Source organism: Heterocephalus glaber, unplaced genomic scaffold (genome assembly GCF_053883595.1).
Source record: "Heterocephalus glaber isolate CG9 unplaced genomic scaffold, H.glaber_assembly_v1.0 deba00001509, whole genome shotgun sequence".
Classification (NCBI taxonomy): Eukaryota; Metazoa; Chordata; class Mammalia; order Rodentia; family Bathyergidae; genus Heterocephalus; species Heterocephalus glaber.
Genome location: NW_028258325.1, coordinates 32,095,434 through 32,117,967, shown reverse-complemented (window position 1 = coordinate 32,117,967; position 22,534 = coordinate 32,095,434). Strand labels below are relative to the sequence as shown.

Below are 22,534 nucleotides of genomic sequence, written 5' to 3'. Positions count from 1 at the left end.
GGTAATACAATTAACCCCAGAATGCTTTTACTCCTATATATTGTGGTAAGGATCCTTGGACTTACACATCTTCAATACCCTTCAAAATATATTAAAATACCTTTATGGGGCTGGGGGTGTGCTCGTTGGTAGAGCACTTGCCTAGCACATGGAAGGCCCTGAGTTCAATCCCTAGTACCTAAAAAGAAACAAAACAAAACCCAACAACAACAAAAACCTTTGTGGAATAGCCTTATAAAGGCTCTATGCTTCTCATTAGACTACTGTGCTGTGCTATGTAGGAATGTAATTATGTCACAGTAGTTTCACTGCAGTTGAATTCATAGTCAGAGCATCATCCTCTCTCTAGAAGGCCATTCTGACTTTGAGCCACCTGTGATAACCCATTCCATCACCTACAGGTCAGTGTGGCTGAGCCAGTAGCTCTCTGCTATTTACAGAAGCTGATGTGTAACAGCAATTCTCATTGGAGGGAGTCATTGTGGTGGGGAGAGAAGAGTGCATTCATTAGCTGGGCTCACTAAGAGGGACACTTTGATGTATTTCCTTGCTTCTAAGATGCAACCAACAGTAAGTCACTATCAGTTTAAAATAACTTTTTAGGAAATAATTATTTCATTACATATGTTCATGTCAATTATGAAAACTATCTGGATTTTGGAAAGGTAAAATATGAAAGGGAAAATGTATCTAAGCATTAAAGAAACAAAAACTACAACTCTCAGATATCTATTCTCCACGTCAGTTAAGAGTGAAAATTTAAAAAATCACATAGAATTTAATATTTTTTACGGGGGAGATACTAGGGACTAAACCAAGCAGAGAAAGATCCTGCCTCTTTTGAGACAGGATCTCACTAAGTTGCCCAGTGTGGTGTTGAATTGGTGATCTTGCCTCAGCCGCCCCAGTAACTGGGATTGCAGACATGCGCCACCATGCCTGGTTAATAGTTCTGTTTTTAAAGGTGCACTGTTTCTGCCACAAGAATGAACACAGCAACATTGACTGCAACAGGAAGCTGTCCACACTTGCTGTGATACCAGGGAGTCAGCAGCAGCAAAAACAATTTTTAGGGCTGAGAGACTGCATCTTGCTGAGGCTTAATAAGCAATGAACATAATTTATTCATCCAAATCTGAGCCATCTGAGAAAAGGAAACAGTACATTTTACAAAATTACTAAAATGATTAGGCATGGATTTTCAGAATTCTTACTGTGTTTTCAGCAGCAAAAGTTTGGTCATCGGTCTTCATCATGGAAAACTGCATGTCACTTGGTTCTGCTCTCACTTGTACCTGTGGGGGTAAACATACCATTGCTTGGAACCAGCCCGATATTCACATTCATTCTGGGGAGCTGAGGTGCAGCTCCATGGTAGAGCGTGTGCTCAGCATGAGGTCTCAGGTTCAGTGCCTGGCAACCCTCTCCCCAGTCATATCTGATATTAATGAAACAGGTGACCTGCTTGCATTTCTAATTTTGGACTAAGGGGAAAAAAAGCCTGCTGCCACAAATATCCAAAATTCTAGATGAAACAGAATCCATGTCTTATTAAAGGGAAAGCTAAGCTTGAAAGAAGGGAAGGGAAATGTACTGGGACCATCAGTGGAGACCAAGCTAGAGCCAGTGCTGTCCGTGCAGAACCTCAGCAGCTGCTCTCCAGGGCAGGTGGCCAAGGGAGACAACACTGAAGCCCATCTGTCTTGGCTTGAGCTCAGAATCAGAAAACACAAAGTTCACTTCAGGAATTTGTAATTAAAGATCTTCCTTCCTAATTCTCATTATAGCCCGAGGTTCAAATTTATGCACCGAGTGATATGGGAGCGCCTAAGGTGAGAAATTAATCCAAATAATAGAAGGATCCCGGCTGAAAATATCCTTGCAGCATTTGACACAAGTGAGTCTAGAACTTCTTCCAAGGCTGCAAACTATTTCCACAGATAAACTTTGTTGATTTTGAGGCAGGGTCTTGCTAAATCCCTAAATTGGCCAAGGTGGGCTTGAACTTGTGATCCAGCCTCCCAGAGTGCTAGGATTGTAGGTGGGGGCCACCATACCCAGTCACATGTTTCACTTGAGAAGAATTCTTAAGAATTAGAAAGGGGAAGCAGTTACCTTTATGTATAAATGATAGCTAAATGGTAGTGAATTCCCGGGATGCTATGTGGAAAAAATGTTCTCAGGTCATGTCTTGACTCAGTGATAAAAAAATCCAATTATCTATTGGTGACGTTGATATGACATGTGAAGCACAGGAGCACTGTAGCACTTGCCACGATTTTATTTCTAAAGGGCATCTGAATTATAAGGTTTCTAGAAATTATGTCATACTAAACAGTTTTGTTTTTTTTTTTTTTTTTGGTACCAGGGATCGAACTTGGGTCCTTGCGCTTGTGCAGCAGGCAGCAAAACCACTGAGCTAAATCCCTGGCCCCTAAACAGTTTTTTATAATGCTAGATTAATCTGTCTTAAGAACCACTTTGGTCATTCTGAGTTTTGCTCAACATGCTAGAGAGACCAAGTTCTGCTGAACTCTCATAACTTTCCAGATACAGAATCAACTTTCTTCCACCTTACTATCTCAAAGTTTGCCCCTTCAGCTAGGCTTGGACAAGCTGTAATAAGTTTCCCCTTTGTTCAAGCTATGGAATGACAGAGGCTGCTAGTTGTTTTACACTGTTTGGCAAAACAGGTTTTAGCAGGGCACAGGGCCTCCTAGGTAGACTGAAGTTCCTTTTCCCTGGAAACAGTCAGGTGTGACCATATGCCTGGATCCCAGTCCCATGGGACCCTGCACAGCCTGTGACACAGAGGTACCCAGATGACCTGCCAACCACTTGTGTACCAATTCATGTGAGCAGTCGAAAAGCAATTTCACTTCTCAGTTAAAGGTATGGAGTTTAGGATCAGGCAGGCCTGACTCAGTCTAGTACCTGTCAGCTATTAACATTTAGATTGTAAATATACATATGTAAAACAAGAGTTATTTCACAAATATACTGTTCAGCTATAATCACAGAGCTGATAATCTGTGCTAATGCTACACAAAGGAAAATATATAGTGGAGAATATTTGGGTAATACTTTCATATTGAGGAAAAATGTTCTAATGCTACATGAAAAGAAAGGTTAACATTTAAAGTATGAATATGATTATACGCATATCCCACACACAGACTTTTATAGACCAGTTTGATAGACAAGCTGTTTATTTTAGGGAAACATTTCAATATATCAGACCACAGAGACATGACTGTATTACCTGTCTTATCGTGTCACCTTCCTGATTACTAACTGTAACCATTCTGTCTTCACCACCTAAAGCAAGCAGGTTGTCTGTATTCCAACATCCACATGTAATTCTCTTAGTATGCTTTCCTGAAAAAGAGAGGATTTTTGTACAGACATATGGATTTCAATAAACAAACAAACAAATAACTAACCTGTGATGCTAACCTAAAAGCTTAGGTGATATCCATGGGATTAAACAAAAAAGAAATTAGAATCTCACCAAAGCAGTGTCTATGACTTATTTTAAAAACCCAGTTTATTACTAAGTTCTAAGTCAAGACAATGATATATAAGGTTAATATTTACTTCCAACTTTTTGTGTAGATATAAGCCCAGGACCTAACATAAAAAGATATCCTGTTCCCTGGCTAGTTTTGTTTCCTTAATATATAACCAAACCTCTAATGATAATGTCTTAAATAAATCCAAAAGCAGTGAAGTTATCTTTATCTATATTCAGCTCCATGGGCTGACAAGCCTTCGATATATGTAGAATTAACATTCACAGTTTTAGCTGCTCTAAAGACATAATTTATAATACAGAGATGCAAATATGAATGCACCCTAGTGAGACTGTGTTAAGAAGCGAGTCTCATAGCTAGTGAGTAATATTAGATAACCGCTAATATCAGGAAAATTTTCCTTGAGCATTCCAGTCAGTGCAAAAACTACATTTTTAGAGGCAATCACATGCTTGACACTGTGGGCAGTTGTGAAGTTCTGGAATAGATCCATCTTTAAGAGTCTCAAGGTTAATTTTATTAATGAGAAGAGTGGTTAAGCATACAGATTTGGGAGCCTGACTGCCTAGATTTGAATCTTGGCTCTGTTACTTAGAGAGAGCAAAACCCTTTCCTTAGTCATTTCATCCATAAATGGAAGATAATAGTAGGACAAATATCCCTGAAGATCAAATCAATTAAAGCACTTACAAGAGGCCCAGGCACACAGGAAGTGCCATGCAAATGTAAGCCACGTTGGCTGCTGTGGAGAGCAGAGACTATGTTTGCTTTATTCTTGGTGCACCCAACAGCCCCTACATAGCATCTACGCAGAAAGCAGGTACTAATAAGTGGTGATGTGAGTACTCCTGATGCAGGAGTTTGCCTGGAGTATGAAGAGCTCAGGAAGGAGCACAGGGTAGCTGGAGCACAGGAAGCGAGAAGTAGATGAGATCAGAGGCCACAGACACCAGATCTTGGTGGGTTTAGCTTGGTGTGGTAAGGACTGTGGCTTTGCTTTTCAATGAGAGGCCACTGAAGAGCTCTCATCAGAGGGCTTACTTGGCATCCATGAGGGATTGGTTTTAGGTCTCCCTCTGATACCAAAATCCATGGGTGCATAAGTTCCTTATATAAAATGGCATAGAGTCTCTGATACACTTCAAATGATCCTTATATTACTTATAATATCTAACCTAATGTACATAGTTATTCTACTCCATTATTTAGGGAATAAAGAGAAGGAAAAAAAGACTGGGCATATTCAGGATAGCTGCAATTGTTTTCCTGAATACTTCTGATCTGTGGTTGATTGAACCTGAGAATGGAGAATGCGTAAATGCAGAGGGCCAGCTGGATTCTGGAGCAGGCAAGAGTGGAAGCAGCAAGATATGGTGGAAAATACCAGAGGCCCACGCCATGATGGGAGCAGAGAAGGTGATGGGACAGGCTGGAATCTGGAGGTGTTTGGAAGTACAGCCTATGAGATTTTCTGACAAATTAAGAGTAGGAGAGAGAGGAAGAGTCAAGGGTGATGTTAAGGTCTGGCCTTTCACAATTTGAAATGGAATGTTATCAAGGAGGAGAGGGAAACTATGGTTAAGAGGGTTTTGGAAACATTAAATCTGAAGCATTTCCTAGACATGGCATTGAAGATGAGCATGTGTGACATATGTTAGGTTTTATTCTAATTTTTTTTTTTTGGTACTAGGGATCGAACTCTGGTCCTTGCGCTTTTGAGGCAGGTGCTGGAACAACTGAGCTAAATCCCCGGCCCCCATATGTTAGGTTTTAGCATATAGATTGTTCTTCAAATCAGGAGAGAGAGCACAAACATGAAGGGGACACTCAGAGAAGAGACTTGGAAGCAGAACACTTCCTTTTGCTGATTATGGATAAAGGACTTGTGTGGTACATTGGAACCAGGAGGAAAATAACTGTGTGAAGACAGCTGGAAAGATGCCAAAAACATACTTTTTTTTTCTTTCTGGTACTTAAGACTGAACCCAGGGCCTCATGCATGCTAGGCAGAGACTACCAACGAGCTACATCTCCAGCTTGCTCTGTTTTTTTCTTTTCTTTTCTTTTGAGACAGGGTCTTGCTAAGTTGCCCAGACTGTCCTCAAACTTGTGATCCTCCTGCCTCAGCCTTCAGAGTAGCTGGGATTACAGGTGTGCACAACTGCACTGGGCAAACTTTTCTTTACTCAAAACAAGAAGAAAATATTCCTCTTCTTCCTATATAGCCCAAGGTCCTTTTGCTTTCAGTGCTCAGAGCTCAGGTCAGCCTTAATGTCTGTTTTTTTTGTTTTTGGTACCGGGGATCGAACTTGGGACCTTGCGCTTTCGCGACAGGCGCTGGAACCACTGAGCTAAATCCCCGGCCCCTTAATGTCAATAACAACAGTTAACACTGCCTACTTACTGTGCTCCGGCCACTCTACAGGTATCAGTTCCCTTAGTTACTATTAACTTGTAGGTCAGATACACGCAACTGAAATGGGAACTGTGTTACTAGGAGACTAGGCAGCATTTAATTAAGCTGTTGACTCAAATTCATACATATCAGACACAAAGTTAGAACCAGAATTGTCTGTATCTAGTTCAAGGAAACAAATCGGTACAAGATGAAATAATGTAACAGACATTTAGTTATTATAAAGAGCTAAAACATTATGCAGCCAGGAGCTGCTATCAGAAGTGGAAGGACTTGGTTTTAGGAAAGTAAGTTAAGAGGAAGGAAAGCAGAGCCACAAATTGCAACCAACTGTGAGAGAGGCATCTATAAATTCAGCAGCTAACGGACCTAAACTATGCAGTTAATCTAAATATTTTAGGCCCATTTTACGTAGTTTTAAAATAAGAATGTGAGCGTGACATAATATTCATATTAAACACAAAACATAAACATACATATATATGACAAATGCCTGATGCAAAAATAATCATGCTCTGACAATTTTTTTCTTTTTGGGTACTGGGGGTCGAACTCAGGACTTTGCGCTTGTGAGGCAGGTGGTGGCACCACTGAGCTAAATCCCTGGGCCCAACAAATTATTTTTTAATACCTCCAGCGTCAAAATTTCTGGGGCTTATATATTAGCTGGTGGGATACAGCTGCAAATGAAGGGAGAATAAAAAATGCCTACTGAAGTCAAATAGACAATTTACATGGTGAAAGTTGATTATCATTAAAAATTTTTAGCTTAACCTTTCAAATAGATCAATGACTCTGGTGTTTAGTTGCCATATTAAAATTAATATCAACATTAAAGGTATACATATATGTGAAAATATTTGAAATGCTTAATTGTCCTTAACAGAAAGGTAGTATTCTGTAGGTGATGCTATCTCCTGAGTTTCCATCTTTCATAGTATATTACACTTTTTCTGGCCACCTACATCCCATGAAGTCCACTAACTAGTTCTAGCAATATCAGCTGGATGTTACAATGATTGAAACAGATCAATACTGTTTCCTCTAGGGTACTCAGGGGCAAATGCCAAGTGACCAGATGTTGGAGGATTCAAAGAGCTTGGAAAAAGTTCAAAGGAGCAGCAGATGCAAATACCCCCAGCCACACACCCCGAGGCAAACAAAACTCATAGCCCAAACCCTGGAGTCAGCTGGTGTTCCCTCTGGGTATACTCCACCCAAGCAGCCACCAAATGTTTTGGTCCCTCTACTGTGTGGTTCATATTATAACTAAATTAACTAAAATTGATGATCAGAATTAACATACGTGATCAATATGCATTGATGTTCAGATGAACTGCTCCATGTGGAGAGCTACAATCTGCATGAGAAAAGGACAAATGGAAGCCACGCTACTGGTGTCTTAATGCCCAACAGCACCAACTGACCTTAACTCATCTACTCTATTTAGCCTGGGAAATTCTTAGTAAGTAGAGAAGAGGGAGCTTCCTGTAAGCCCTGACCAGGGAGGTCCTTCACACTACAAAATTTCCCTTGCAATCAGGGAGCTCCTAGACAGCAGAACTCACAGTTTGGAAAACCATCTCAAATATTTAGCAGTATTTCCAGCTATAACCTACCAATGACAGGAATCTTTCGAGATGTCTGATGATTATAAATAAGCAAATTTCCTTTAACAGTTCCAACAGCCAGGAAACTTCCAACTTTTGACCAAAGAAGGAAAGACATTCGATCCCTGTAACATTAAAAAATAAATTACAACACAATTCACAACCATGACCTCTAAATAATCCTTTAAAAAAAGTACTCCCTGAATACTTTTAATCTGTACTTAGAAGCTGAAAGTACAAAATTATAACAATGTTTTACGAAAAAGACTGAATGCTAAAGAAACTTTGGAGATACTATAAGATGATCTTAGGTTAATTACATCACAGTAGAAATTTTGTTCATATGGTAATGAACTGCAAAATTTATCAGGGAGTTTTGTCTGCAGAGAATTCAGGGGAGAAACTGTAAAAATAACCAGAGCAGTTCAACTTCAGAATGAAAAAGGAATACAGAGGAACATAAAGTTAAATTACATCAGAAATATAAATATTATTCCAATGAAATTTTCAACTCCTGAAATCTAAATTTTACAAATTTCCAAGCAGATATTATTGGAAGTATTTTTTTCAGGCTTTGTCTCACAGTATCATTCTTAAAATTGGAGAGAATTACACTAGATAAAATAAAAGGGGAATTTTATCGGACTAATATGCATGCATACACATATTGTTTACACCTTACCATGAATACTGTTATGATTTGCAAAGCAGTAGTATAGAATTGGTGGAAACAAAGTATGCAAGCAATGTACATTTTCTGATAATGTAATTTATGCAAGGAAATTGATTTTCAATAGAGGTTAAGAAAATATATCATCAGAAAAAAATCTGGGTTGGAGGCAAAATACAAATATTTAATAAATATAGACTTCAATTCAGTTATGATAGAGCCTCAAATTTCATGGAATAACATGATGCTAATTTGTCTACTAAAGATAGGTTTAACTCTGTGGTAAAAATCTTAATGATGAAACTTCATGCTCTAAAAATAGTAGCATTCAATAATGTGATACTATATTAAACTGGAAAAATAATTGGGAATGTGTGACTTCAAAAACGATATGACTGCCTGCTCTGTCATTATTAATAGTAGCTTGAAAGTAGGTAGAAAACATTTTTTGCTTTTCTTATATGTACTCTAGGACTCACAGTTTGGGCTTTTACATGATTCCCTACAAAAGGAATCAGGGTTCCTCGGAGAGTAGCTCATTCCACATACTGAGGAAAGACATTAACAATGGTCTAGAACAACAGCTCTCAAAATTTAATCTCAGAACCAGCAGCATTAATCAGGACTTGTCAGTAGGGCCGGGTGACAGGTCCCACCCCAGACCTACTTCCTGAGAGACTTGAGTGGCACCTGCTGTCTGCTTTAAGAAGCCACTAGGTGGCTCTGATGCAGCTATACCTTGGGCACCACTGAGCCCCTGCTGCTTCGCAAAGAAAGCACCACTTCCAGGAACAGGACAAGGAGTGAACATAAAAAGGCTCTCTCCAGTAGTCCACTTAGGAGGTTCTGAGCATCAAAAGTTACACATTTCATCCATACAAGCTGAGTTTGTGAAAGGCCATAAATCCTTGATGGTATTTAGAGGAGAAAGATTAAGTCTATGGAAAGTTGTGAGTGAATATCATTAAATGTTTAGTTAAAAATTAATTTCAGGCCGGGGATTTAGCTCAGTGCTGTTGCTGTCTGCCTCTCAGGCACAACGTTCTGAGTTTGATCCCCAGTACCAAAAAAAAAAAAATTAATTTCAGTAAGGAAGTAATAGATGGCTAGGTTCTTCTATTAAGTATGTATTTTAAAAAGATAAATATTCACTTTTCTCCATTTAATTAATTATTATTATTTTTTGTTTGTTTTTGGTACCAGGGATCGAACTCAGGACCTTGTGCTTGCGAGGCAGGCAGTGGAACCACTGAGCTAAATCCCCAGCCCTATTTTTTGGTTTTTTTGGTACCGGGGATTGAGATGGTTTTTGGTTTTTTGAGACAGGGTCTTACTATGTAGCCCAGGCTGGCCTTGAACTCCTGGTGATCTGCCTGCCTCAGTCACCCGAGTTCTGGGATTACAGGTGTGCACCATCACAGCCAGCTACTTTTCTCCATTTAAATAGGTGTAGCAGCCATGATAATGTGTCTCTCCGGTCTCCAACTACACCTGGGACCTAGCACCCCAGCTGCCACAACCTGGGGTCTATCACCCCAGCGCATGGGCTATGCCCTCCCATGCACTGCTCCCAGACAAATAGAATAGGGCAGCATACTCTAAGGCCCATTCCTGGAGATGCAGGAGTCATCTGAAGGGTAACTTTAGCTCACAACTCCCCATAGGTCCAGATGAACTTTCTTACGTGGCTACAATCTATGATGTTTCTAGCAACTGTTCTCCCTGCCCCCTTTTACAAGGGTCAGTGAGGCATGTACTGGGACTGACAGCTCATGGGGTATGTTCTCCTGTAATAAACCTCTTACACAGGTAATCCAGCCTTGGAATCTCAGAAAACGAAAAAAAGAATTGTGAATGAGCTAAACAGTACTAGGGGAAAGAGGATGTGTAAGGCACAAATGAAGTCTGATCAACATGAAGGGTCATATATAAAAACAGGGTAACACTGGTCTATTCAGTAGCTGACCAGCACTAACAGTTGCACAACAACCAGTCAGACAGAGGGTTAAATAGGGAGTTCCAAGATCAAGGGAGTTCCAAGATCAAGGAACCAAATGGCCTCCAAAGAGCTAGGAGAACAGATTCCATCCTTCTTCTCTTAGGAGATAAGACCTTTAGAAGGCCCTCGAAATTACAATAAGATATGAAGTCTACATGAGTTTCTAATAATAAAAGATCATGCCAGCATATGACAATCACATGTATCCATGGTCAGGGAAGACTTAGAATACATCATTCTAGGGAAATGTACAGGCCACAAAAAAATTGCCACCTATGTGAAGGACTTGGGCTTAGAAGAGTCTTACTGATATGACAACTGAAAGTCAATTTGAAAAGAGGCTGAATAGGGTGACGAGTGCTCAAGTCCGAGTTGCCTTGGGAGAGACAACTGTGTCCCCTGTCCAACCAAGAATGAATCAGCTGATGGATCAGATGTTGTATAAAGGTTTTCTCTGGAAAGATCACTGTAAACCAGTCACTTAAATAAATGACTCCTGCTGTAAATCTAGCCAGGATCAGAGTAAATGTGGGTCTAATCCTAAGAAGGTATAAAAACACAACCAGTATAAATAAAGAAATGAATTTAGCCCATTGTATTAATACTGCATTTTTAGGTAAGTGGCACCACAGTAGTTTTATAATTATATTTGAATATGTTTGTGTGCTATTTAAGGTGTTTGAAGGGTTCAAAATAGTAACACTCAGATTAAAGTTATAACTGGAATCCAAAATGTTTGACATGTAAATTGGAAAAAGGAAAAATATTTAAGAAAAACTGACATTCAGTCTTTTTTATTAACTATCTCAGTATAATAGATTCACCTTTAAATAAAGCACAAACAGCAGCAGGTATATTTTTGTATATGCAAAGTCTTTAGACATTAAATATTAATACCAATAGTAAAACACCCTAGACTTTATCTTAATGACAATTACAGTAACATCTGCCATTTCCTCAGGTCTTAATTTCATGCCTGGCCATGACATACATGTAAACACAACGCCGATCTGGTGTGGAGCAGTGAACTCTGGGGAGAGACAGCTGGGTGATGTATCAGTTAGAACCCCTGGAGATGACCTGTGCATTTTTCTCTGCATGAGGATGTGGCTTCCCTGATGCAGAATTTGGTCTAAGGACCAGAACTGATGCTTATAAACATGCCTTGAGTGGATGCACACAGTGTGGAAAACCTTTCTGAAAACTGAAAGGATAGATGAGAAATGAAGGTTCTGAGACCCAGTGAGACTGGATGCTGGGTCTGCAACCCACAGTCAAGACCCACTTTGCAGCTTCAGGAACACCGTGTCAGGGCCATGCCTGCTCCTGCTCTGCATGGCCACCTTGGTTCCTCTGAGGTCACTCATTCTTTAGAAAATAAGAAAATTTATCATTTTATAGTGTGAGACCTCTTCCTGCCCAACAGTGGGCTAAGCCATGAAGCAAATATTATTATTATACTCATTTCAAACAGATGAAGGCTTAGAGAGAAGTTTAGCAATTTTTCCAAAGTCAAAGTGGCAGTTTTTCTTTTCCATGTGGTAAAAAATGTTTTCTATTTTAGCAGAGATCTGGAATTTATTCTATCTGCCCAGATATTTTTCCACTTGGGAGCTGCCCCATCCCTTCCACTACCCCTTCTGATGGGACTGTCAATCCTGCAGCCCCGTCTACTTCATTCAGAGACCTGCTGAGGGGCTGAGGGGGCGCTGGTGGTATAAAAGCCCTTGTTCTTTTCTCTGACATAACTTGCAGTGAAGAATGATGGAAGCTGGCCGCCAATGGTAGGAGGCTTACAATGAATCGGTACAGAGAAAGGAAGAGCCAAGACATCAAGAATCTTGACTGTATCATTAGAACTCCTTGCTCTAGCCATCTCCGCAGTCACTCCCAACTCCAGATTTTCCCACATATATTTCGTTCTAAAGGGCTATTTTTATTTCATAATTATAACAACTTTAATTAACTGGGTGAGATTGAGAGGATTATATATACAACAATAGTAAAAATGAGCTTTTTATTTTATAAGAAAATAAATCATCAATGCATCTTAAAAATGAAAGTAATATGTACTGTTAGCATCAAGCCGATAAATAAGCATATTTCTAATGAATATTTAAAAAATTAAAAAGTTATTCTTACCGCATGCCATTGTCTAGCTGGCTCATTTTATGTGTATTGGCATCCCATAGATAAATGCAAGTAGACTTCTCAGCAATCACTGCTAGGGTATCTCCATCTTTATCCCAATCCATGGCAACACAGTTGCTTTTTAAAAAGAGCAAAATATTATTATTTTTAAAAGGGGAAATAAATTTAAATACTTGCCTATTTGTAACTTTGGTCCATAACAAAACCATTCAATATATTTTGAATAGGGCATAAAAACTCTAAAATGAGAACTTCAACCCCCCATTCACTGCTTATATAATATTAATTTCATTTTTTTGTTTGTTTTTGTTTAGGATAGAAAAATTTAAAATTCATTTTCATGTACTATATTATTTTTTCCCCATTAAGTTTATTGGTACATTTTAGGTATAAAATACAGTTACATTCATCATTGGGATCTTGTACCATTACATGAATATCTTGGTTCTTATTTTTTTCCCCTTTCCCTGCCCTCCCTTCACTCTCTTCACCCTTCCCTGCTTGCAAAGACTTTGTTTCCATTTTTTTCCTTTTCTTATATTTTTTCTTTTCCCTTCTTTCCCTTCCCCTACCCATCCCACTTTCCCTGCTCCTTTAGACCTTTTCTTCCTGTTACACAATATCAATTATACATTTTTTAAATTACAATATCAAGATCTAGGAGACATTACCACAGATTTTACAGAATTTAAAAGGATATAAAAAGCATATTACAAAACTCTTTTGAAATAAATTTGACAACTTCTAAGAAGTACCTTGGAAGACAAATTAATGAAACTAACTCTGGAGGAAATATAAAATTTGAATAGCACCTATTAAAGAAAGTATATTCCTAGCTTGAAAACCTACCTATATGACAACAGCAGGCTCATATACATTTTAACTGATGAATTATATCAAACATTTAAAGCAGAAAAAAGAAGGAACACTTCTCCCCTCATTTTAGGAACTCAACATTGTGCTAATCCTAAAACTGGATAAAGATAATAGAAGAAAAAAGTATGAACATAGAAATTTGTTTAACAAAACAAACTATTAGAAGTCAGATCTGGCAGGACGTAGAAAGTGGTTTTGTTATAGGGCTGGCAGTGTTGGTTCAGCATTGGAAGGACGATCCACCCCCAAAAGTCATCATTTTAACAGAGGAAAGGAAAAAGCCATGTGATCCTGTCACTAGTTGGAGAAAAAGCATTGAACTAAATTCTACAGCTGTTCATGGTAAAAGCTATCAGGACACTAGAAGTAGAACAGAAACTTCTCAACAGATTAAAGACGTACTCCATACTTCAGCGAGAACGCCTTGTATGAATGGAGAAGATACAGTGCTTTCTCCTTAAGGTGGGGAACAAGGGCAAATATGCTTACTCTTTATCTGTCCATTAAACTTTGAAACCTAGGCCCCACCAAAATAGTCTGGCAATAAAATGACACAATTAGGATAGGATTAGCAAGGTAGAAGCAAAATCTTTATATGTAGATGAAATGATCATCTTCAGAGAAAATACTAAGAAATCTCTAGGAGCCCCTAGAACTTGTATTTGAATTTAGCAGGATTAGAAAACACAAGGTAAAAACAAAACAAAACAAAAAAACACAAGGTATATATAAAAATTCAGGTCTGTGTATACTTGCTATAAATGGAGAATTGGATATTGAAATTTAAAAGTTATGTAGGAGTACAAAGGACCTAGAAAAGTTAAAAAAAAAAGTGTTGGAAGACGTTTAGCACCCAATTTTAAGACTTCTTCTAAAGCTACAGTAATCAAGGCAGTGTTGGTGTAAGGAAAGACATATAGATCATTGGAATAAAACAGAATCTAGAAAAAGAACCACACATATATGGTCCACTGAGTTTTGAAAGATTATTTAACATTAGCATTTTATAGAATATAAACTCAATTCAAGAGCTGAGGAAGAGATAGTGTTTTCAGCAAATGGCACTAGAACACCTGGTATCTGTGTATAAAAAATTAACCACAGCCCTTTTTTTCCATACATGAAAATAACTTGAAGGGATCTATGAACCTAAATATGAAAGCCTAAAAGTATAAAACTTTAAGAAGAAATTATAAGGGAAAATGTTTATGAATTCAGGGTAGGCAAGAACTACCTAGAATACAAAAGACATGATGTATAAAAGAAAAAAACTGATAAATGAGATTCCATCAAAATTTAGAACTTTAAATGACATCATTAAAATGAAAAGTAGTCCTTAAACAGACCATATTTACAATGCATATAACCTATGACCAGAATATATAAAGAATTCTTAGAGCTCATTAACAGACAACCCAATTAAAAAGTAGACATAAGATAATAGCCAGCATAGCACAAGGAAAGGTGTGCAACTCTAGAATCAGAAAAATACTAATCAGTACAATAACAAGACTGAATTATACACTCATTAGGGAGATGAAGTTAAAAGTTTTAAAAGCCTTGTCATGACTTTTTCTTTTTGTTGGATTCTCCTCCTTTGCATTTAATTTGTCACACCCAGTGGATTCATTCTGCTGGGTTTCCTGGGGTTGTGATCCTCATTGTCTTTTCCTAGGGTATTGTCTAAAATTTTTTGGAGTGCCAGTTTGATATTCATGAAGTTCCTGAGGTGCTCTTTATCATGAAAGTATCTTATTTCTCCATCCATTTTGAAAGATAGTTTTGCAGGGTACATTATTCTGGGTTGGAGGCTGTTTTCCTTTAGGGCTTGAAATACATCACTCCAAGCTCTTCTTGCCTTGAGGGTTTGCATTGAGAAGTCTGCTGTGATTCTGATGGGCTTTCCTTTGTATGTGATTTGTTTCTTTTCTCTCACTGCTTGTAGAATTTTGTTCTTCTGTTGGATTTCTGGAATCCTAACTATTATATGCCTATGTGTAGAATGTTTTTGATCAAGGCTAGCTGGAGTCCTATATGCCTCACTTATCTGTATGTCAAGTTCTTTTCCCCTCCTTGGGAAGTTTTCTGCCATCACTTCTGTGAAGAGTTTTTTTATGTCATCTGCATTCTCTCCTCTTTCTTCATTGACTCCAATCAGTCTTATGTTATTCTTCTTTGCATCGTCTAGCAGCTGCTGGATTTCTTGTGTTCCTTTACAATTTTAAAGCAATTTTTCTTTTCCTGGTCACTAATTGCAATCTTTTCTTCTATATCTGAAATTCTATCCTCACATTGGTTCATTCTGCTGTGCAGACTTTCAATGGAGTTTTTAATTTCCTGCAAATCTGTTTGCATCTGTTTTATGGATTCCATTTGCTTCCTATGTTGGGATTCCATCATGTTCCTCAAATCCTCTATTTTTTTATCTGTGTCCTCTCTAGATTAATCATGTCTTGCACCATGAGCACAATCTTTGCTGTTATCTGAGTAATTATTTCTGATTTCATTTTTCCCAGATCCTCTTTTGTTGCCAGTTCAGAGAGTCCAGGTGGTTGAGTATCAGAGTGTTCCATCTCATTTCCCTTTGGGGTTGCTGTAGGTGATCCAGAAGTCTGTTTTTGAGGCTTGTTTATGTGTCTTCTCATTTCCACGGGGTGGGGGGTGCTTCTGGTGCCCACGTGGCTCAACTTCTCTGCCCTAGGAGCTTGGGATGGTGGTGGGGGAGCTTCCTTCCGGGTGCTGGGACCGGCTCAGCTTCTCTCCATGTACTCTATTATTAAATACAGTTATACCCAATAAATTAGCAGGCTTTTTTGAATCCTAACAAAGAACCTTGCCTTTTGGTAAAACAAACTCATGAAGCACCTCCACAAATGAATCACACTTACAGTCAACAGGTATTTTTTTGTGATCAAGTTTTGAAGACTTCATTCAGAGAGTCCAGGTGGTTGAGTATCAGAGTGTTCCATCTCGTTTCCCTTTGGGGTTGCTGTAGGTGATCCAGAAGTCTGTTTTTGAGGCTTGTTTATGTGTCTTCTCATTTCCACGGGGTGGGGGGTGCTTCTGGTGCCCACGTGGCTCAACTTCTCTGCCCTAGGAGCTTGGGATGGCGGTGGGGGAGCTTCCTTCCGGGTGCTGGGACCGGCTCAGCTTCTCTCCATGTACTATATTATTAAATACCCAATAAATTAGCAGGCTTTTTTGAATCCTAACAAAGAACCTTGCCTTTTGGTAAAACAAACTCATGAAGCACCTCCACAAATGAATCACACTTACAGTCAACAGGTATTTTTTTGTGATCAAGTTTTGAAGACTTCATACTTATATAGGGAAAAAAAAGGTTTTGATAAGAAATGAAGTATCTAGAGAAAGTGAAAATAAAATAGATCAAGGCTGGGTACACGTAGGATTGCAAACAATGAAAAGTCTGAATTCTGAAGTGGTAAGAAATGTTATTTTCATTTTATAGCTTGTGGAATACGAACAGTGTCTTGCTTAAGATGACAATATCATTATAAATCAGAAATGCTCTACTTAGCGTAATTCTTACTGTTTAAGACTATTGCAAAATATTTATTATTTAGCTTGGTAATCTTTAAAAAAATTTTTGGTACTGGGGATTGAACTCAGGACCTTGCACTTTTGAGGCAGGCAGCGGAACCACTGAGCTAAATCCCTGGCCCAAAATATTTATAATTTAAAATCTCTAGAACTTCCTACATCCTTAAAAAAAAGTCTTCATATTCTCTATAATGCTAATTTTCATTTTGATATTCTCTGCTGTTGGGTATTGGCCTGACCATACTTTGACTTACATTTAAGTTGGGAATTACTACAATTATTTTATTCTTCAAACTGTTAAAGTATGTTTTGGAACCTTAATTTTCTAAAATACAATCAAATTTTGGGAGTATGGAAAGAAACTTTCAAATTGTTGATAAAATCATGTAAAGACTTAGTAGTTAACAGCATTGTGTGTATCTTTGTTTCTTTTTGGTCAAATTCAACTACTACGAATTCAGAAGATATGTGGCCATTAGGTAACCAAGAGGATGTATGGAGATCAAGCTCATACAATTTACTCAAAGGAGTTTTTTACTGAGTGCCTTCTTATTTCATTTTAGACATAGTGACTGTATAGCTACTTTGACTTCTTGTTTCCCTGAATATGGAAATCAGAACAATTCAGAGAACAGTGAGAAACTGTAGCATTAGGTGGGTGGAGGAGAACAGGAGTTGCGAAAGGCTGAAACCATGAGGAGGAGAACAATCTGATTTGTAAAAATGGTCAATAAACTACAGAAAGCATACGTGAATTTGAAAAGCATAGCAGCATAAGGCCATTTAGATGAGGGATTCTACACATCTTGATAACTACTTAATCTATCCACAGAATAACCACTATGGGTAATGATTACACTGAATCATTAAAAATGCATGTTGATTTCCTAAAATGAGGGGAGAAGTGTTCCTTTTTTTTTCTGCTTTAAATGTTTGATATAATTCATCAGTTAAAATGTATATGAGCCTGCTGTTGTCATATAGGTAGGTTTTCAAGCTAGGAATATACTTTCTTTAATAGGTGCTATTCAAATTTTATATTTCCTCCAGAGTTAGTTTCATTAATTTGCCTTCCAAGGTACTTCTTAGAAGTTGTCAAATTTATTTCAAAAGAGTTTTGTAATATGCTTTTTATATCCTTTTAAATTCTGTAAAATCTGTGGTAATGTCTCCTAGATCTTGATATTGAAATTTAAAAAATGTATAATTGATATTGTGTAACAGGAAGAAAAGGTCTAAAGGAGTAGGGAAAGTGGGATGGGTAGGGGAAGGGAAAGAAGGGAAAAGAAAAAATATAAGAAAAGGAAAAAAATGGAAACAAAGTCTTTGCAAGCAGGGAAGGGTGAAGAGAGTGAAGGGAGGGCAGGGGAAGGGGAAAAAAATAAGAACCAAGATATTCATGTAATGGTACAAGATCCCAATGATGAATGTAACTGTATTTTATACCTAAAATGTACCAATAAACTTAATGGGGGGGGAATGCCTAAGTAATACTTAGTGCTATCTAGAATGATTTCCTGAAAATGGGCAAATTAAGTCTTTGTTCTTTAAGAAGTATGTGGAAAGCATTTTCCCATAATTTATTAGAAAGGAAATACTAAAGTAGATACAGGTTGAACATTTCTAATCTGAAAGTCCTTATCTGTAGTCATTTATAATCCTGCTGTAAAGGTTCCCTGGGTGTTTACAGATACAAATTTTAACTTATACGCTATATAATATCTACATACCCTCCATCAAGTACTTATTGCATAAAGAAAACAAACCCCTTTGAAAATGGAGAAAGTAAAAGAGAAGATAGTGGTTATGTAAGTTATAAAATTCTATTCTGCTGGGCCAGGGATTTAGCTCAGTGGTGCCACCGCCTGCTTCAAAAGTGCAAGGTCCTGAGTTCGATTCCCAGTACAAAAAAAATTCTATTCTGCTATATATATTTTGGGGGGGGGGTACCAGGGATCGAATTCAGGTCCTTTCACTTGCAAGGCAGGTGGTGGCACCACTGAACTAAATCCCCAGCCGGATTCTGCTGTATTTTTAAGAAAGTACTTTTTTTAATCTTTCAGACAACAAAGTTCAAAAAGTTTTTGATCTACCTCTGTACTTACCCAGATAAGTTAATTTCACTTCTTTTTTGACCATGGCGATCAAAGATTTTCACAGTATGATCAGCTCTGAAAGCAATTAGAATATAAATATATGATTTTAATGTTTTCTTTATCTATGTATATAAACTATTAAGCTACCATCCAAGTGATTTCAGCAGTCTCTCAAGGTTTCACAGTTTATATCTAAAAAGTTATTATCCCGGAAAAGGTTCTACCAATAGGAACTGTAATGTTAATGGAGATGAACGTATTCCTTTTCCCACCATGCACCTGTCACACAGGAACCTCTACTAAACAGATGGTAGGTATGGTTATGTGGGTTATACAATCATTATGTAAAACATTCGCTGGTTTCTTACCCTGTTACTGCAAGGTAGTTTGCTGATGTTTTTTGCCAGGTAAACTGTATTGGTGTGCCAAGCCAAGTCTTTTCTAGCAATGTGAAAATACGCTAAAAAACAAACACAATTTTTATATTTTCAAAATGTATACAATAAAGAGTTGGTGAGAAAAGATGTCAGAACAACATCATGAAAACAGTAGGATTTAGGAGGGTGAAGGCTGCTGTTTGTGCTTATTCAAAAATAGTTAATAATAAAACAAAACAAAAATCACCTAACCAACCAAACACAAGTGGTGGATATAGTATGAGGCTCAGGATAGAGAACATTTATTATAAACCTTTTTGTTCTTGAATACTTTTGAATGTTAGTTTTATAAAAATGTATCTTTTTAGTGTTTTATAGATGTTAAAGACTAAAAGAATTTAAACTTGAATTTAGTTATCTACAAACGTCTGGGGTTAAATTTAACATAATTTCTATGTAAATATCCTAAATGGTTTTTTTAAACATAAAAATGCTTATCTCTTCTTCAAAATTGCTTTCTTCTTTTATCTACTAGTTATATCTACTTCAAGTTAAATGTTTAAGTGGCTGTGGGTGGACAATGTATCAACTGAAAAATCTTTTCATTTATACAATTTAGAACTGTAATATTTAATATAGAAACCATAGACCATATGAAATTATTGAGTACTTGAAATATGGGCAATCCAGATTTAGATGTGCTGCAAATATAAAATACATATCAGATTTCAAAGACTGAAAAAAAGAATGCAAACTAGCCTACTGGTAACTTTTCTATTGATTACATGTTAAAATACATTTTGGATGTACCAGGTAAAAGAACATATATTGTAAAACAAAATTACACTTTAATATTAATTATAAGCAGTGAGGCCCATATATGTAAGTATATGGAGTTTAGATTCTACTGCAGGAGACCTGGGTCTGAAGGGCAACACAAAACTCAGTGCTCCAAATTAAACACCAGTCAATAAGCATTTCCTATGCTACAAACGGAAGCAGGTGCTAGAATCACGATTGAAAGCAGAGGTGGCCTATGATCACAGGTACATTCAGGTGTGATAGACCAAGGAGATGCTGAGAAGGAGTACTGAGAGAGTACAGGATATGAAAGCATCTTGCTTTTGCAATTTTGTAACTACATTGCCCAGGAGCCCTTTCACAAAAGTGAAGAGTTCTTAAACTTGAACTTCATTACCACCTTCATGGCAGACTTGCCTCTGGGTATGATCTTACGTATTATTTTTCTTCCAGGGAACTCTAGAGAACACTGATGGTGAACCTTTTAGAGCTTTCAATGGTAAAAACAGCTCACTGTCGCACACGTGCCCTAGGTTCGCCACCACTGCTATAGATGCTCTAGGTATAATGCAAAGGAAAAAGTACTAGCGTCACAACGAGAAAACCAAGATTTAAATTTTGCTTTTCACTTATTAGCTGTAGGGCTTAAAGCAAGTCACTAAAACTGCCTCAAGCACAGGATTTTCAACTGTAAATCAAGAACAGTGCTTCTTCACTACTAACATTTCATATATTGTGACGAACTTTAAACATGGGAGTTAGGATGACAGGTCTGTTAATTCCAATTTCCGCAGTGATAGCCACAAAGAAGCATTAGGACGCCCAAAATAATTTTAAAATTGAACTTTCCTGTTCTTTGCCAGAGCAGGCCAGGGCGTACGGCTGCGGAACTCGGAAAGCAGAAGCAGCTGTGGCCAAAGGCGTGGGTTTCACGAGAAGCCCAAGCCCAGAAAACCTGCGAGCAGAGGCTACGCGCGTCAGCCAGAGACCTGCGCGTGCAGGCGCAGGTTTCGCCAGGAAGAAGATGCCCTCGAGGCCCGGCGAATCTGTAATTGGATCGTCCCAGGGAATGCAATTCGAAATTATTCTTTCGGAGACTTTTCACTTTTTATTTTATTTTAGGATGCAGGGCGGTTGTATGGCCTAGCAGGGTTTAAGCCCCAACAAACGAGGCAGCTCCGTGACACCGGATCGAGTCAGCTTCTCCGTGACCCGTACCTTTTGCCGTAAAGTTAAGGTGTCTTCAGATCCAGCCTCCTCATTCCGGCCGTGGAGGGGTTTTCTCTTCCTGCTCCGCATCTACTCGGTTTGCGGTCCCAGAAATGACAGGCCTCCTCCTCGGCTCTTTTTCTGTTATTTCCGCCCCCCCTTTTCTCTCGTTCCTTCAATTTTGCCCATACCCTCCTCATCCCAGGGCATCCTGCTCTCTCCTCACTTCTCACTCGCTCCAGGGAAGGGAATAAGGAGCAGACTGTCTCAAGAGGATGCTCAGTGGGCTGCGGGAAGGGCTAGTGGTCGCGTCTTCCCAACCCCTAGCGATTTGTAAGTTATTTACCTTCATCTCAAGCCTCCAGCAGCCGCGCGACCTAGCAACTGCGCAGGCGCACAAGGTCTCCTTCAAGAGGGCTACCGCGTTCCCGTCACCCAGGAGACCGCACGAGGAGCGGCCAATCAGCGAGGGTTAGCTGAAGGGTGGTGTCCAGAGGGGTGGTGCCTGGGGCCCTCCGCTGGGAAAAGAGGGAGGCGTGGTTAGGGTCACGTGATGAAGGCGGAGCTAAACCCCGGAAAGTTGGGGAGAAGTAGAGGTCTAGCGGCGGCTGTGCTTCCTGCCTCGGCTCTGATTGGGTGAGATAGGAAGAAGAAGGCTCTGTAAGCCCTGAGAGGAGCCTGCGTAAATATTGCCCGGCTGGTGATTTAAAAGCCTGGGAGGGCGCCTGGGAGTTCAAGATATGAAAAGCCCGGAACGTTGGCTACTGGCAGGCGGGAGTTGAGTCACTTGCTAAATGCTCCTGCACAGTCTATGCAAGAAGGTTTGGACGACTCCATGTGGCATCTTTCGTCTTTTTTTTTGCAGTTTTCTGACCTTCCGGGGAAGAGAGTGAGAAGTAGTTTCTCTCAAGTTAGTTTTTTTGTTTTGTTTTGTTTTTCCCTTCAACCAGCTGGGCTAGCTAAGGTGGCAAGAAAAAAAAATGAGCTTCTCGTTTGAATATGAGCCTGGAAGTCTTTCCCCCAGTACTAATCCCTGCCATAGTACAGTGTTTGTGCACCATTTTTTACAGTATGAAAGTGCATCTTTTGCACCAGTATCTGAAAATGTTGAAACAATCCACCTTTTTCATTTCTTTTTTCCTCTCAACATCTGGTTGGAATCTTGCTTCAAGAAAACTAGTGATTTGAAATAACCAACGATGGATGTTTGTGGGTTTTCCAGAAGGACAGTACTT

The 22,534-nt window shown here is 38.7% G+C and overlaps 1 protein-coding gene across 5 annotated transcripts in view; it reads right to left on the bottom strand.

Annotated features, from left to right (window-relative positions):
• Positions 1-21,767, bottom strand: part of Wdr19 (WD repeat domain 19) — an 80,062-nt gene extending 58,295 nt beyond the window's left edge. For 4 of the 5 annotated variants that reach the window (XM_087187472.1, XM_087187474.1, XM_087187475.1 and 1 more), the window contains exons 1-7: positions 21,309-21,687; positions 19,281-19,372; positions 18,922-18,987; positions 12,371-12,496; positions 7,569-7,684; positions 3,263-3,378; positions 1,215-1,295 (exon numbers count right to left, since the gene is read on the bottom strand). In XM_087187472.1, coding sequence (XP_087043598.1) covers positions 1,215-1,295; positions 3,263-3,378; positions 7,569-7,684; positions 12,371-12,496; positions 18,922-18,987; positions 19,281-19,372; positions 21,309-21,389 — 678 coding nt within the window. In that variant the 5' untranslated portion in view covers positions 21,390-21,687. Of the gene's footprint in view, positions 1-1,214; positions 1,296-3,262; positions 3,379-7,568; positions 7,685-12,370; positions 12,497-18,921; positions 18,988-19,280; positions 19,373-21,308 lie in introns of all 5 variants that reach the window. The other variant, XM_087187476.1, reaches the window with a different exon arrangement.
• Between the last annotated feature and the right edge of the window lie 767 nt (positions 21,768-22,534).